The 13,896-nt window shown below is 36.4% G+C and overlaps 1 protein-coding gene and 1 long non-coding RNA gene across 2 annotated transcripts in view; both read left to right on the top strand.

Moving 5' to 3' along the window:
- The first annotated feature begins 646 nt into the window (after window positions 1–646).
- dlc1 (DLC1 Rho GTPase activating protein) overlaps window positions 647–13,896 on the top strand; it is a 134,895-nt gene continuing 121,645 nt past the window's right edge. The window contains exons 1-2 of the mRNA XM_048197420.1: window positions 647–1,605; window positions 3,751–5,209. Coding sequence (XP_048053377.1) covers window positions 3,827–5,209 — 1,383 coding nt within the window. The 5' untranslated portion in view covers window positions 647–1,605; window positions 3,751–3,826. The remainder of the gene's footprint in view (window positions 1,606–3,750; window positions 5,210–13,896) is intronic.
- LOC125272533 lies at window positions 6,523–9,003 on the top strand. The gene is made up of 2 exons (XR_007185870.1): window positions 6,523–6,970; window positions 7,090–9,003. It is a non-coding gene; the product is annotated as an uncharacterized LOC125272533 (long non-coding RNA).

Genomic DNA, 13,896 nt, shown 5'->3' with positions numbered 1-13,896 from the left:
AGGAAAAAGGATTTTTGTTTCTAGCCCTTACGGTTCGAAAGTTATTAACATAAACATAAGTGCAACTTTAGACAGCTGGTGGCGCTAGAGGGATTGAGTTAGAGACTCCAAATTTGCTATGGGCATAGTTCAGACTGTCCTCTAACTGTGTGCCAAATTTCACAACTTTCCCGCAAGCGGTTCTATGGGCTGCCATAGACTTCAAGAGCGGAAGAAGAAACGGAAGAAGAATAATAATAAGCGTACGGAACGCCAACAGATACAATAGGTGCCTAAGCACCTTCTGTGCTTGGCCCCTAATAATAAACTATAATAACAGTTTAATTATTTTATCAACATTTTTAAGGCTGTTTGATCCAATAATAATAATAATAATTATTATTATTATTAGTATTAGTATTAGTATTAGTATTAGTATTATTAGTATTATTGGCGTTTAAGTGTTTGGATAAGAATGCTTGAGCTGTTGCGTTATAAAGTTGTGTTATCAGAAATGAGTGCCAAAGCATAACTGCAATCTGACTTGGCCCTCTGACTCAAACCTTTACACAGCAGCCTGTCTGCTTCTAATCAAAACCGGAGAGTGCCTTTCCCAGCTAACACAATGACACACACAGAGAGAGAGAGGCGTGGAAAGAGTGTATGTGTGTGTGTGTCTCTGTGTGTGGATGTCTGTGAGAGGAAAGGGAATGTGGCATGCCGATTTTATAGGAAGAATTAAATGTTATGAACAGCACGAAAATCGAGAGGGGGGAAAAGAAAAGCAGAGAGAGAGAGTAAAGTAAAGAGCAAGAAAAGTATACAACTGTCAGTTTCCAGACGAACTGCACATTAGAGAGGATATGAAGATCCTGGTTTCTAAAAAGAGAATTTGAGAAAGCAAGAGAGAAAGAGAAACAGTGACTTAAGACTGTCAAAAACAAAAAAAACAGTCATCCCAAGCAACGACTTCTAATACTGTCAAGATGACAACACGCTCTCCACGTTTCAAGCTCCACGCGTCTCTGTTTTCTTCTCCTCCTCCTTGTTTCTTCCAGGGAGAAAAAGCTCCAACAGGAACTGACCAAGATCAGTGATCGCTCCAGACGTCTGGCGAGAGATTGGTGGAAGCGAATGGCTTTCTCCTCCCTCTTGTGGGGTTCTTGCATCATCTCTCCAACCGCTTCACTGAAGGAAAAGCGCAAATTGGTTGCTGAACCAATTAGGGACGCTTATTGTAGAGGAGCTCCTCCGTTCTGACAGCTGAACATTTGATATATCAACAGAACTGAAGTACTAGTCTAGAGGCTTCAAACTTGGATTCATTTATATCTCACCTTGGATAATTATTTAATACAGAGTGTATTTTTCTGTAGGTCCCTTTAATAGACCTCTTCAGTGCTGGAATTGTGTTTGATTGCATTGCATTGGACCATAGAGAAGTTGACCCCTGGAGACACATGACCTTGACGTCCTGGCTGGCTTGAGAACAGAGCTAGCTGTGTCAGAGGGTGAGCTCACCACACGACGGGGAGAGTGGGTAACTGGCCGCTCCATCGCCACAGACGAACCATACCAACACGGAGTGACACAAGGCCAGAGGAGAACAAGAGGAGAATCATCCAGGTACTAATGCTTAGACTGTCCATCTGCTTATGAACCTCTTTAAAAACTGTCATGTTTTCATTGTTTATATACAAATTAAGACATTTAGTTATTCTAGCAGGCACTACAAACTAATACTGAGACTTAGACATTACCAAACATGCACAAAAAGTAAGTTCAGGATGTCAGTGACGTGAGCAACTAAGGATTATCTTTCTTTACGACAAGATAACTGTCTTTATCGAAAACGAATAATCCACGAAAGCGCTTGCCAAAGGAAACCGAGCTTTGTCAGGCTGGACTTCACAACCAGATGTTCCATAGAGGGAGTAACTTCTGGCCAGATGTGAGAGGAATGTCCTGGTTAGGACCTTCACTGAACGCTCGCCACTAACCGCTGACTTCACATAGACGTCATGAAGATCTATCAGACCTAAGGGACTACAAGAGCTTCTGCCATTTCACCACGCTGTGTGGTTTTCCCCCAACGGTCTTTTATTACTTCTGGTCTAATTTTAAAAAGAAGTCAGTCCTTGGTGGCTAATCACTGAAGAATGACTTGTGCAAAATGTAGAGAAGTATTACTGTACTTTTGAGTGGGTGGAGGGTCTGGTGAAATGCTTGGCTGACTCAACGTTTGGCACAAGGGTAAATGTGATTCGTCTATTTTTTTCTCTTCATGATTCATGCAGCTGTTTTATAAATATGTGTGTTTTATATATATATATATATATATATATATATATATATATATATATATATATATATATATATATATATACACACACAGTATAATATATATATATATATATATATATATATATATATATACAGTATAATATATATTATATATTATATATTATATATATATATATATATATTTCAGTCAAACCAAAATTTATTCAGTCACCTTGAACATTTCATTCATTAATACAGTTTATTCACTATAGTTTAAAAAAATGGTAACAAAACATGGCAAGATCTCTGATTTAAACTATGTCAGAAAAAAAATAATGTCCACCAAAATCCACCAATCTTAATTATGTCAGATAACACTTAAGCAAAACATGGTCAGGGCAAAGTGTCTGAATGGGCTAATTTTTGGTTCTAAATTTTCATAAATTTTACTGGTAGTCCACTGTATGAAGAATTTTTTGGTATGTCATAGTTTACTTTATTTTGCTATCCTCACTTACATAAATGAACTATTGTTTCTTGTGCTCACTAGTAAAAATATATCAAAAATATCAAAAACGTCTGAATAATTTTTGGTTTGACTGTGTATATATATATATATATATATATATATATATATATATATATATATATATATATATATATATATATATATATAGGGGGGTAACTATACACGTATTCGTACCGAACCGTTTCAGTACGGTGCACATGTGTACTGAATGCATTACATTGCAACATTAAGGTCTGTTAATCGCAATAAGCTCTGCGTTAGTTATTTTCGATAATGTCATCCTTCAAATTCTGTCCACAAAATAATGAAATTCAAACAAAAAATGCCGTTTTGACGCGCTTTGATGTGGCGTGACAGATCTCCGTCGCCTCAGTTCAACCGGCAGCGCTGAGCGCGAGTGAACGCGATCATCTCTTCCTCTTTAATAGCCTAGTTACAGAATAAACATGAATGAACATCTAAAGATATGTTGAAAGATACAGTACAACTTACTGAAAAGGTCATATCTCTTGTAATCGCTCAATCAGTGTTTCAACGGTGGAAAGGCGACAATAAAACAGCTTGTAAACAATAGGCTATTTCACATAGCATTTTTGTGTACCGTTACACCCCTAATGTATATATTACTCTATGTAATAATAATAATTTCTGTAAGTATCCAAAGCCAAAAGCTGTGGACACTTCGATGTTGGTTAGTTAAACTTGGTTCTTCAAAAATAAATGTAGTATTTATAATGTTCACAAGGTTTGTGGCATATTAAATTGTCAATGCGCTTTGCAGTATTACATAGAACAGACTCTTCAGACTAAACAACTTTAAGAGCACTTGAGATGTCAATAGCATTCATAACATGTGGCATTTTCATTTCTCTCACATATTAAGATCGCAAGTGTTTGACAATGAAGTAAGAAACTCTCTCTCAGTCTCTTTCTCTCTCTTTCTCTTTCTCTCTCTGCAGCAGGACCTGTATCTGGTTTTGTGCTTTCCGTGGGCCGTAATAATAAGGCTCTATGGGCTAGCAGAGGGATCTGGCCATGCCTGTTGCCGTTCGTGAGAGAAGCTGGGAGGATCATGTGACCCCACGCACAGGATTAAAGTACAGCTATGATGACCTAGACTTGGTCTGCTGCCATGTGCGGTACCAGCGTGGCAGGTGTGCCTCGATGCCTGAGTGTGGTCCTCACCAGACTTGGACTTTATCCTGCCCTGAAAATGATACTGGAGATGAAATGAGAAGGATTGAGAGTATAGTGCAGAAGTTTCAGGGTGGATCTCAACCTAACTGCGATGGTGCAAAGGGCCGATCGTTGATGCCTGGAGACACTGTCAATGAGACGGCACAGCACAAGAGTGACCAAGATAGCAGGCTACCTTCAGACAACGTGGCAGATCAAGATGAATTGCAGTGTTCTGCTTCGGGAAATTTGCAAGCTCACAATGGTCATCCAGATAATAAGGAACTAAACAAGGATAAAGTATCTGCTCCCCATAGCCTGACACTTTCTGTGCCTACTACCACAGCATTGGCTCAAATGGAGGAAACGGATGATTTATCAAATGTGTTGAAGGACAGTATCTCCTTAAACAACTCTGTCAAAGTTGACTGTTCTGAACTGCCTTATCCCAAAAGTGGAACTTCTGTAGAAAATACAGAATCATTGATAAAGGTCACTGTGAGTAGTCAGATGTTACGTGTCACAAGCGGGATCACAGATATTACAAATAAACCTCCCACCTCTGACTCACAACAGAAATCTGCAGATCCACACATTATTGAGGAAGAACAATGTTGTGAAATGTCTGAACAGACTATATTAACATCTGGCAAAGTTGAATGCTCATACACAGATGAAACTACGATCCCAAACTTTTTGTCATCATCAACTTCTCAAGAAACTCATCACATTCCAGAAGCTAGCTTAGATGCTAATAAAGCAAGTCTAGTGTGCAAACAACACATAGTGACTCAAGGTCTACAAGACAATGAAAATCAGGAGGGCCATGGCATTTTTAAAAGTTTTGATCATGTGATGTTAAAAGTTGGAAGTTTTAAAACACCTGCTTGTGAAACTTCTCAACCGGAACCATCTGGAAAAATTGACACCATGGAAACATGGCATGATTGTTCCTCAAAACTCCAGACCATTCATGAGGGGTCTTTTCCTGAATCAGGAGATGATGCTTCTACTCAAATATCAGCAGAGATGCCAGAACATTCAGCATTTACAGACTTAAACACTAATAACTGTGAGAATTCAGATGATCAAAACTCAAGGCTAAAGGAGCCAACTAAAGGAGAACCTCAACCCGAGGGACTCTATGAGGAACATCAGGCAAATCAAAATACAAATTCAGCTAAAGACCCTGAGATTGTCCCAAAAGCAGAAATTCCCCTTGTCAAGCTTCGTACAAGGAAGGTAAGATGTTTTACATATATGTTCTTTTGTGAGTTAACAATAATGTACAGGTATGATTTTGATTGGACTGAAATAGTCAACATCTTTAAATTATGTAGTTTATGACGGGGTTCAATAACTTTTCCATTCAGTTTTATTTATACTCAAGGAAAATAAAAAGAAGAGCAATGATGAAAAAATTTGCTTTTTGCCCATGGGATTGTTTCCATTATGTATCATGCTTATGGAGGTCATCAGTCAGTCAGTAAGGGGAATTCTGGGGAAATTTCCACATAAATTTTCTGTAACAAAGCAATTAAGCATGCAAATAAATGATATTTTATGCATCACAAGATTTCAATTAGTTTCGTATTAAACACTGCATTGACTGTGTTTCTTATTTATTTATTCTCGGGTATGTTTGCAGTTTTTATTATAGAGGCCATATAGAGAGCAGACCCGGAGTTATGAGGGTGGAAGACAGTGGGAATGGGATCAGGCTTGATTCAAACCTGCATCTCCCACGTGAGCACCACAGCTCATACTGTACTGTAGTTCTGTTTTTTCAAAACTCCAAACTCCAAAAAGTGTTAAACTTTGGAGTGCAGTTCATTCAACACATTTGTGTTACAAACATGATTGGTAACACAAATGATGTGTTATAGCTTGTTGAAGAGATGTGTGCCATTATTTTTCTAAGTTATCAGACTTATGATTTTCATCTGAATCTCACCTATAAAAAAAAATGTGTAGACTTACAGTAAAAAAAGTCACTTCAGTCAGTAAGCGACCTAGTAACACCTTATCAACCACGTAGCAATGCCATGTTATACAGTATATTTAAGAAATACATTGTTATATTTATATATAATATAAAGTTTTCACATGCAGAGTAAGCACTTTTTTGTCCAGAAAATGTTCAGTTACACTAACGTTCAAAAGTTTGAGGTGTTTTAATATTTTTGAAATTATGCTCATCAAGGCTGCATTTGTTTGGTCAAAAAACAGTAATATTGTGAAATATTATTAAAAATTAAAATAACTGTTTTTATATGTGAATATATTTAAAAATGTAATTTATTTCTGTAATGGTGTTTTATTTTATTTTATTTATTTTTTTAGCGACCATTACTCCAGTCTTCAATGTCACATGATCCTTCAGGAATCATTCTAATATGCTGATTTGGTGCTTAAGAAACTTTTGTTTATTATTATTATTATTGTTATCCATGTTGAGAACAGTTTTGCTGCTTAATATTTTTGTGGAAACCCTGATTTTTTTTTTTTTTTTTCAGGACACTTTGATGAATAGAAAGTTCATAAGAACAGTATTTATTTGAATTAGATTTTTTTTATGTAACATTTTTTGTCACTTTTGATCAATTTAATCCATCCTTGCTGAATAAAAGTACTAATGGCTTTCAATAATAAAAAAATAAATATTATTATTGTTCTGTGCACAGCACACATCTCTTTATGAGTGGCCAGTATGCATGCTGGCTTTTATTTTTAGCTGCTTACAAACCAGTTCCAGCATGTTTCTTCTACAGACGCTTTCTTCCTTCTCCATGTTTGTTCTTGCTTGTATACACAGTTCTGATTAAAAGCATTTATATAGCGCCATGCTTTTCAAACACCACATCCTAAATCACTATGCCAGCTCACTGCCACGCCCTTTTGAAAGCAATGACATCACTGCAACTTACATCCTTGGCCATGGGCATCTGTGGAATGTTCCACGGTCCAAGAAACTGGCGTCACAAGAGACCTAAAAGGGCACAAGTACGTTCGAGAATGTGTAGTCATTGTGTGTCTGCTGATGTGTGACAGGTGTACTATGTGTAATCTGTTGTGGGTGTGCATGTATGCATATATATTTTTACCTTTATGTGTTTACGTAGGTGATTGACAGCAACCCGCCTTGCCAACCTCGGTCCCTTAGGTAAAGTCTCTCATAGCTTTCTGTGTTTATTCATCCTTGCCCTATTCCACAAGACCCTGGAGGCGTCGTCCAAAACACAGTCATTATTTATACAGCAGGATCCATTAGACAGGAACCAGCCCAAGCAAAACACGCCATGCTGTGTAATTGTCATTTATTTGTGAGGCTGAAATCCAGGGCTGGTGGCTGGAGTTCTTGTGGGGATTTGTGTTTGTTACGGAGCACTGGAGTGAATGCTAGCCATTTAAGGGCTTGAACGACTCTTTTCTACCGCTAATGGAGACGTGGACTATTATAAATTCAAGGACAGAGTGAGAAACATGAGTCTTGAGAGTGGGAGTTTTTGTTTGACATAAGAGTACAGAAGGAATCCTGCTTATTCCAATTATCTCTTTATGAATGAGCAATAAAATTAGCAAAGGATTGTATTAGTAATGTAGATGAAGAGATAGATGCTCATTTGGTTATTCTCTGAACAACACAGCAGTCTCGATTATGGTGATAATATGACCAATGCTAACTGAAGTATTTCTCTTTTCATGCATGATGCTGCTCACACGCAGACACTCTGAATGTGCTGGATTGTGTCAGTCGGGGGATTTATCAGGGAGTTGAAGTATGAATCTGGGCTTCATGGTGGATTTGAGATTCTTGGAACCGTTTAAGTGGCACTAACACAGTGACTGTTTCAAAAATCACTCCCCATATTGAGCAATTGTCTGGAGATCACATTCTCTCACTCTCTTTGTGTTTGTGCACTTGTGAATGTGTGCATGAATTTGTGCATTCAAATCTTTGGGTAGACAGAGAATCGATTTGAGTCACGATTCATAGGTTTTCGTTTTTCGATTAAGGTACGATTTTTGCAAATTTAGAATGATTTGATCTGATTCATAATTAGATTTCATTTGAATTTGATTCGTATTTTTTATATAGAATATTATTTGATACATTCAGTTTTCTCAACTTCTCACGCAAATATAGAATCATTCTACATCACAAGCAATGCCACTGAATGACAGCATCAAACAAGAAGCTAAAGCTTTACTGCTGGAATTGTTTGCTATTTGGGCCGCCGTTGCAACTGTTTTAAATATGTTAATCTTTGAGAAAACAGTCATTTTGTTGAATTACTGGTCAGTCGGTACATTTACAAACTCAGCACTGACCTGGTTCAAGAGTGATGGTTTGTTACTATATGTTCAAATATTTTACTAAAATAGTGGTTGGGATTTTTATTCAGCTCAGTGATTTTTGTGTCTCTGTGACTCAGAATCTTTTGAATCTGTTCAGCATAAAGATTTGTTCAGATGTGTTCATGGATTGAGGTATTCTTTCAGATTAGTTGCAGACACTTGTCTTTTGTTATGAATGAATCACCAAATGATTGAACCGAATCATTTAAACAATTTGATAAATAACAGTGTTGTTCACAACTGAAACAATTCTTTATTATCTATTTAGAAACTTTTTTTTTTTTCATCAAAATGTCTGTGAAAAATATGAGTCAGTGCATGGATTCATAAATGGATAAAAGATTTGTTCAAAAATACAGATTCACTCATAAACAAATCACCACTAAGTCATTCTACCACTCGAAAAGGAGATATTTAGCACTGTTTCCTACAGTGGTATGTTCACAGAACATAGCATATCTGTAGTATATAGCACATGCTAAGCTGTCAGAGAGTCTGTGTGTTGGTGCCATGATGCTAGACATCAGTGCCCGTGATGTGCGACACAGATTTAATCTTCATTACATGTATGTGCTTTACATCAAGGCTGTGGTTTTGCATTGTTAGAGTTCTTAGATACCGCATATGTGTATGTGCGTGCATGTGTGAAATTCTAATAAAGTTTCTTATAAAAAGGCTTATATATCACTTTTTACTCACCCTTAGAGACAAAAGGATAATTAAATCGTGCAAAGGTACAGTAATTACTATTATACAGATATTAATGATGGAGATCAATCTCATAATTAGCTCCCAGATGAATACTGCTGATTTGGCCTTGAGATGCACAAAGTTTCTAGAGCAGCCCTGTTGAACATACAGTATTTCACTTTGGCGTCGCTAGTTACTGAGCAAGCTGTTAACCAGCAAAACTGATGAAGCAGTGGACCAGCATGGACTTTTTAGTGATGTTTATTGATCAAGAAAGTGCTAGTTAAGCTAGTTAGTTCACAATTTCATCATTTACTCGCCCTCATGCATGTGTTTCTTTCTTCTGTGGAATACAAAAGAAGATGTACTGTAAGTTTCTTTTTGGGTCGTCAGTGGGTTCCAACATTGTTTAGGACCCAAATGATTTTCCTTCCATGGGCAAAAACAGCAAAAATGTAAAATATTCTTACAATTAGAAATATTTTTTTCTAAATTTTAAAATGTATTTCCTGTGATGGCACATATGAATTTCCAGTCTTCAGTTTCACATGATCCTTCAGAATTCATACTAGTATGTAGATTTGGTGCATTTCAAGTTGCATTTCTTATTATTTATTATTACACATTATTTTGTAACATTGTAAAAGTCTTTATTGTCACATTTGATCAATTTAATGCATGTTTGCTGAATAAAAGTATTAATTTCTTTAAAGGTGCCGTAGAACGTCTTTTTAAAAGATGTAATATAAGTCTAAGGTGTCCCCTGAATGTGTCTGTGAAGTTTCAGCTCAAAATACCCCATAGATTTTTTTCTAATTAATTTTTTTTAACTGCCTGTTTTGGGGCATAATTAGAAATGCGCCGATTCAGGCTGCGGCCCTTTAAATGCTCACGCTCCCCGCCCATGGAGCTTGCGCTTGCCTTAAACAGTGCATAAACAAAGTTCACACACACCCTAACCCTCAAAATGGATCTTTACAAAGTGTTCATCATGCAGCATGTCTAATTGCGTAAGTATGGTATTTATTTGGATGTTTACATTTGATTCTGAATGAGTTTGATAGTGCTCCGTGGCTAAAGCTAACATTACACACTGTTGGAGAGATTCATAAAGAATGAAGTTGTGTTTATGAATTATACAGACTGCAAGTGTTTAAAAATGAAAATAGCGACGGCTCTTGTCTCCGTGAATACAGTAAGAAACGATGGTAACTTTAACCACATTTAACAGTACATTAGCAACATGCTAACGGAATATTTAAAAAGACAATTTACAAATATCTCTAAAAAGATCATGTTATCATGGATCATGTCAGTTATTATCACTCCATCTGCCATTTTTCACTGTTGTCCTTGTTTGCTTACCTCGTCTGATGATTCAGCTGTGCACAGATCCAGACGTTAATACTGGCTGCCTTTGTCTAATGCCTTGAACATGGGCTGGCATATGCAAATATTGGGGGCGTACACCCCGACTGTTACGTAACAGTCGGTGTTATGTTGAGATTCGCCTGTTCTTCGGAGGTCTTTTAAACAAATGATATTTATATAAGAAGGAGGAAACAATGGAGTTTGAGACTCACTGTATGTCATTTCCATGTACTGAACTCTTGTTATTCAACTATGCCGAGGTAAATTCAATTTTCAATTCGATGGCACCTTTAAAAAAAATCTTACTGACTCTAAACTTTTGAACAGTAGTGTATACTCATGGTCAGCTATGTTAAAAGTGCTGGATAAGGGAGAAAACTGTTGATGTATGTCTTGTTTAAATGCTCTGAGGTATATTGTAGTGCCAAGCACTTTGTCCTGCAAAGCTAGGAACAATAAATAAACAAGTCAAATAAACTCAAAATGTCCAGTAGGAGAATGAAATGGGTATCTTCTGTTCTCACAATCACACTCTTGCTAAGTTATTCTGGCCCCCGAAGGGGTTTTTGAGGAAGAATTTTGTTGACTGTGCTGACTGTGCAGTTTTCTTTAAATGAGAAAATAGTTATAAGAGCTTATTAAACACCCCCTGTAGCTCACACGCCATTTTGATAAGCCCAATCATGCTTAAAATATGGACTCATAATTATACTATCATTTTTCATGTTCCTAGAGCTAGAGATTTGTGCGTGTGTGTTTTAAATTCATTTACCATTCACAAACAATCAGTGTTCTGCATATACAACCAGCTGCACTGCAGTATGTTTGATTCCTTTGAACCGTGTTTTAAACTCGGTGAAAGAGGTCAAACTACTCACTAAAGGCCTCTGTGTACACAGAGCATCTGATGACCCTTGTCCCTCACTCTAGTTCCTGTGCTTTTTATTTTCAATAACTCCCAATAAATGATTCAAGTGGGAACTCTAAAGCAGGCCAGGAGTTCTGAACTCTCCTCTGTTAAGAAAAGCTTTATGTCAGGGCCAACCAGCAAAACAAGATTAGAAATGTGTGCCAGTAAGTTTCAAAAGAGGACATGTGGCTTAACGTAGGAGCAATATGTCCAAAGGAAGAATCCTTTGGACATATTGTGATGCTCTTCACCTGCTGCTTTCAGTGTTTATGGATGAAATCATGTCACCACATTTGGTTTAGTCTTAGTGGATTGAAAGTGGGTGTGTGTGTGCTTGTTTTTGTGATTTATGAGGACACAAATTTGTATAATGACATGGGAATTACACTGGTATTACGCTCTAAACATGAAATATGAGGACATTTCATGAGTCCTCATATTTAAAATAGCTTTAAAAACATACTAAACAATGTTTTATTAAAAATGTAAAAATGCAGAATGTTTTGACAAGAGAATGATGAGTCCATGCCTAACATCCATGGTATTACCGTAGATTTTGCACTTGGTATAATCATAAAACTATGTAAAGATGTATGCCATATTTTAAAAATATATTAAAATATTAAACTTCTATTTTAAATTGTAACAATATTTAATAATATTACTGCTTTTACTGTATTTTTGATCAAATAAATGCACCCTAGGTGAGCATAAGAGACTTCTTTCTCAAAAAAAAAAAAAAAAAAAAAAAAAACATCTTTTGAATGGTAGTGTGTATGTTAATCGTTCAGTATGATGTACAATGGTAAAGTATGAAGTACAATCGTAAAATCCTCTAGAATATCATAGTATTAACATGGTACATGTCCAAACAATGATGGATGAAATGATGCATTTCAGTTTAGATAAAAGGAGTTCTGAGTTTGCAAAATATTACAACTAATAATGGATAACCTCACATTTGCAACAACATGCAAAAGAAGAGCGATCCTTCCAGCCACAAACTGCAACTTTATTTTTTCTTTGGTATCTGCTGTGTCTGTAAGGTTGAAGTAATGTAAAGGATTCCTCTGTGTGTCCTTGAACAAACCAGCTCTCTGATTGACCTTATTCAATAATATCCAGCACAATAATTGGGATGGAAATTCTGAAGCTGTCTCTCTGTGCCTTCCCATAATACACCCAGTCTCTGTCCCACTTAAACATTGACATCTGCTCCAGTCACATGATGCAGTAATGTCATGTTCAAGACTTAGGCCAAATATCTAGCAAAATACTTCAGATACTGAAGTAAATGAGTTTACCAAAGGAATGTTGTAGCTTATGCTATTTCCTGAAAATCTGTGATGAGGTTATGTTTGCAAACACAATATACGTTTGGGCTTTTCTACAGTATGTTAGGCCTATTGTTTCAGTTTTATTATGATCTTTTTTTTTTTTTTTAACTAAACAAATTGTATAATGTTTTCAAATGTGTATCAGTGTGTTTCTGCAGTGACATTTTTGTGGTGGTTGATCATAAGTGAATTTGTAATACTGTGAGCTAACGTTAGGCAAGTAATCATGTATTTTTGAAAGTACATGAGTCATACTAAATGAGCCGTCAGGTACTGCTGTATGAAACAATGCGTGAACGTAAATATTGTATGCTGACGTTTTCTATAATTTGTCATACTAATACAAGGTACTTGCCAAGTTTTTCAATGACCAATGCTCTGTCTATTTACTTTATTATAATAAAATTAATTTAGCTCAGTTCTTCAGCCTTGCTTCTGGAAATCCACTGCCCAGAAGTGATATAAAGTAACATCTAAAAGGTTGATGTCATTTTAATTTATTTTTAAAAGAAACTAATACTGAAACAGAATCCTTAAAATAAATCTATCACCGTTTCCACATAAATATTAAGCAGCACAGCCGTTTTCGACATCGATAATTATAAGAAATATTTCCAAATCACCATATTATGAAGGATCATGTGACACTGAAGACTGGAGTAATGCATGGTTGCTGAAAATTCAGCTCTGCCATTACAGGAATAATTTATTTTGAAATGTATTAAAATAAAAAAGTTATTTAAGTGTAATCAAATAAGTACAGCCATGGCGAGCATAAGATACTTCTTTCAATAACTTTAAAAGGTGGAAAATGTAACCTTTTCATATCTTGACTGGAGGATTTAAATGTGCCCTAGAACCAGTTTTTACAAGATGTAATATAAGTCTAAGGTGTCCTCTGAATGTGTCTGTGAAGTTTCAGCTCAAAATACCCCATAGATTTTTTAACTGCCTATTTTGGGGCATCATTAACCATGCACAGATTCAGGCTGCGGCCCCTTTAAATCGCGCGCTCCCTGCCCCCCGAGCTCTAGATTATAATACAGTGCATTAACAAAGTTCACACAGCTAATATAACCCTCAAATGGATCTTTATAAGATGTTCGTCATGCATGCTGCATGCATGCGTCGGATCATGTGAGTATAGTATTTTTTTGGATGTTTACATTTGATTCTGAATGAGTTTGATAGTGTTCCGTGGCTAACGGGCTAAAGCTAACATTACACACTGTTGGAGAGATTATCTCCGTGAATACAGTAAG

Source organism: Megalobrama amblycephala, linkage group LG7, assembly GCF_018812025.1.
Source record: "Megalobrama amblycephala isolate DHTTF-2021 linkage group LG7, ASM1881202v1, whole genome shotgun sequence".
Lineage (NCBI taxonomy): Eukaryota > Metazoa > Chordata > Actinopteri > Cypriniformes > Xenocyprididae > Megalobrama > Megalobrama amblycephala.
Note: the sequence above shows the minus strand (reverse complement) of the source record. Positions and strands in the feature narration are given on the sequence as shown.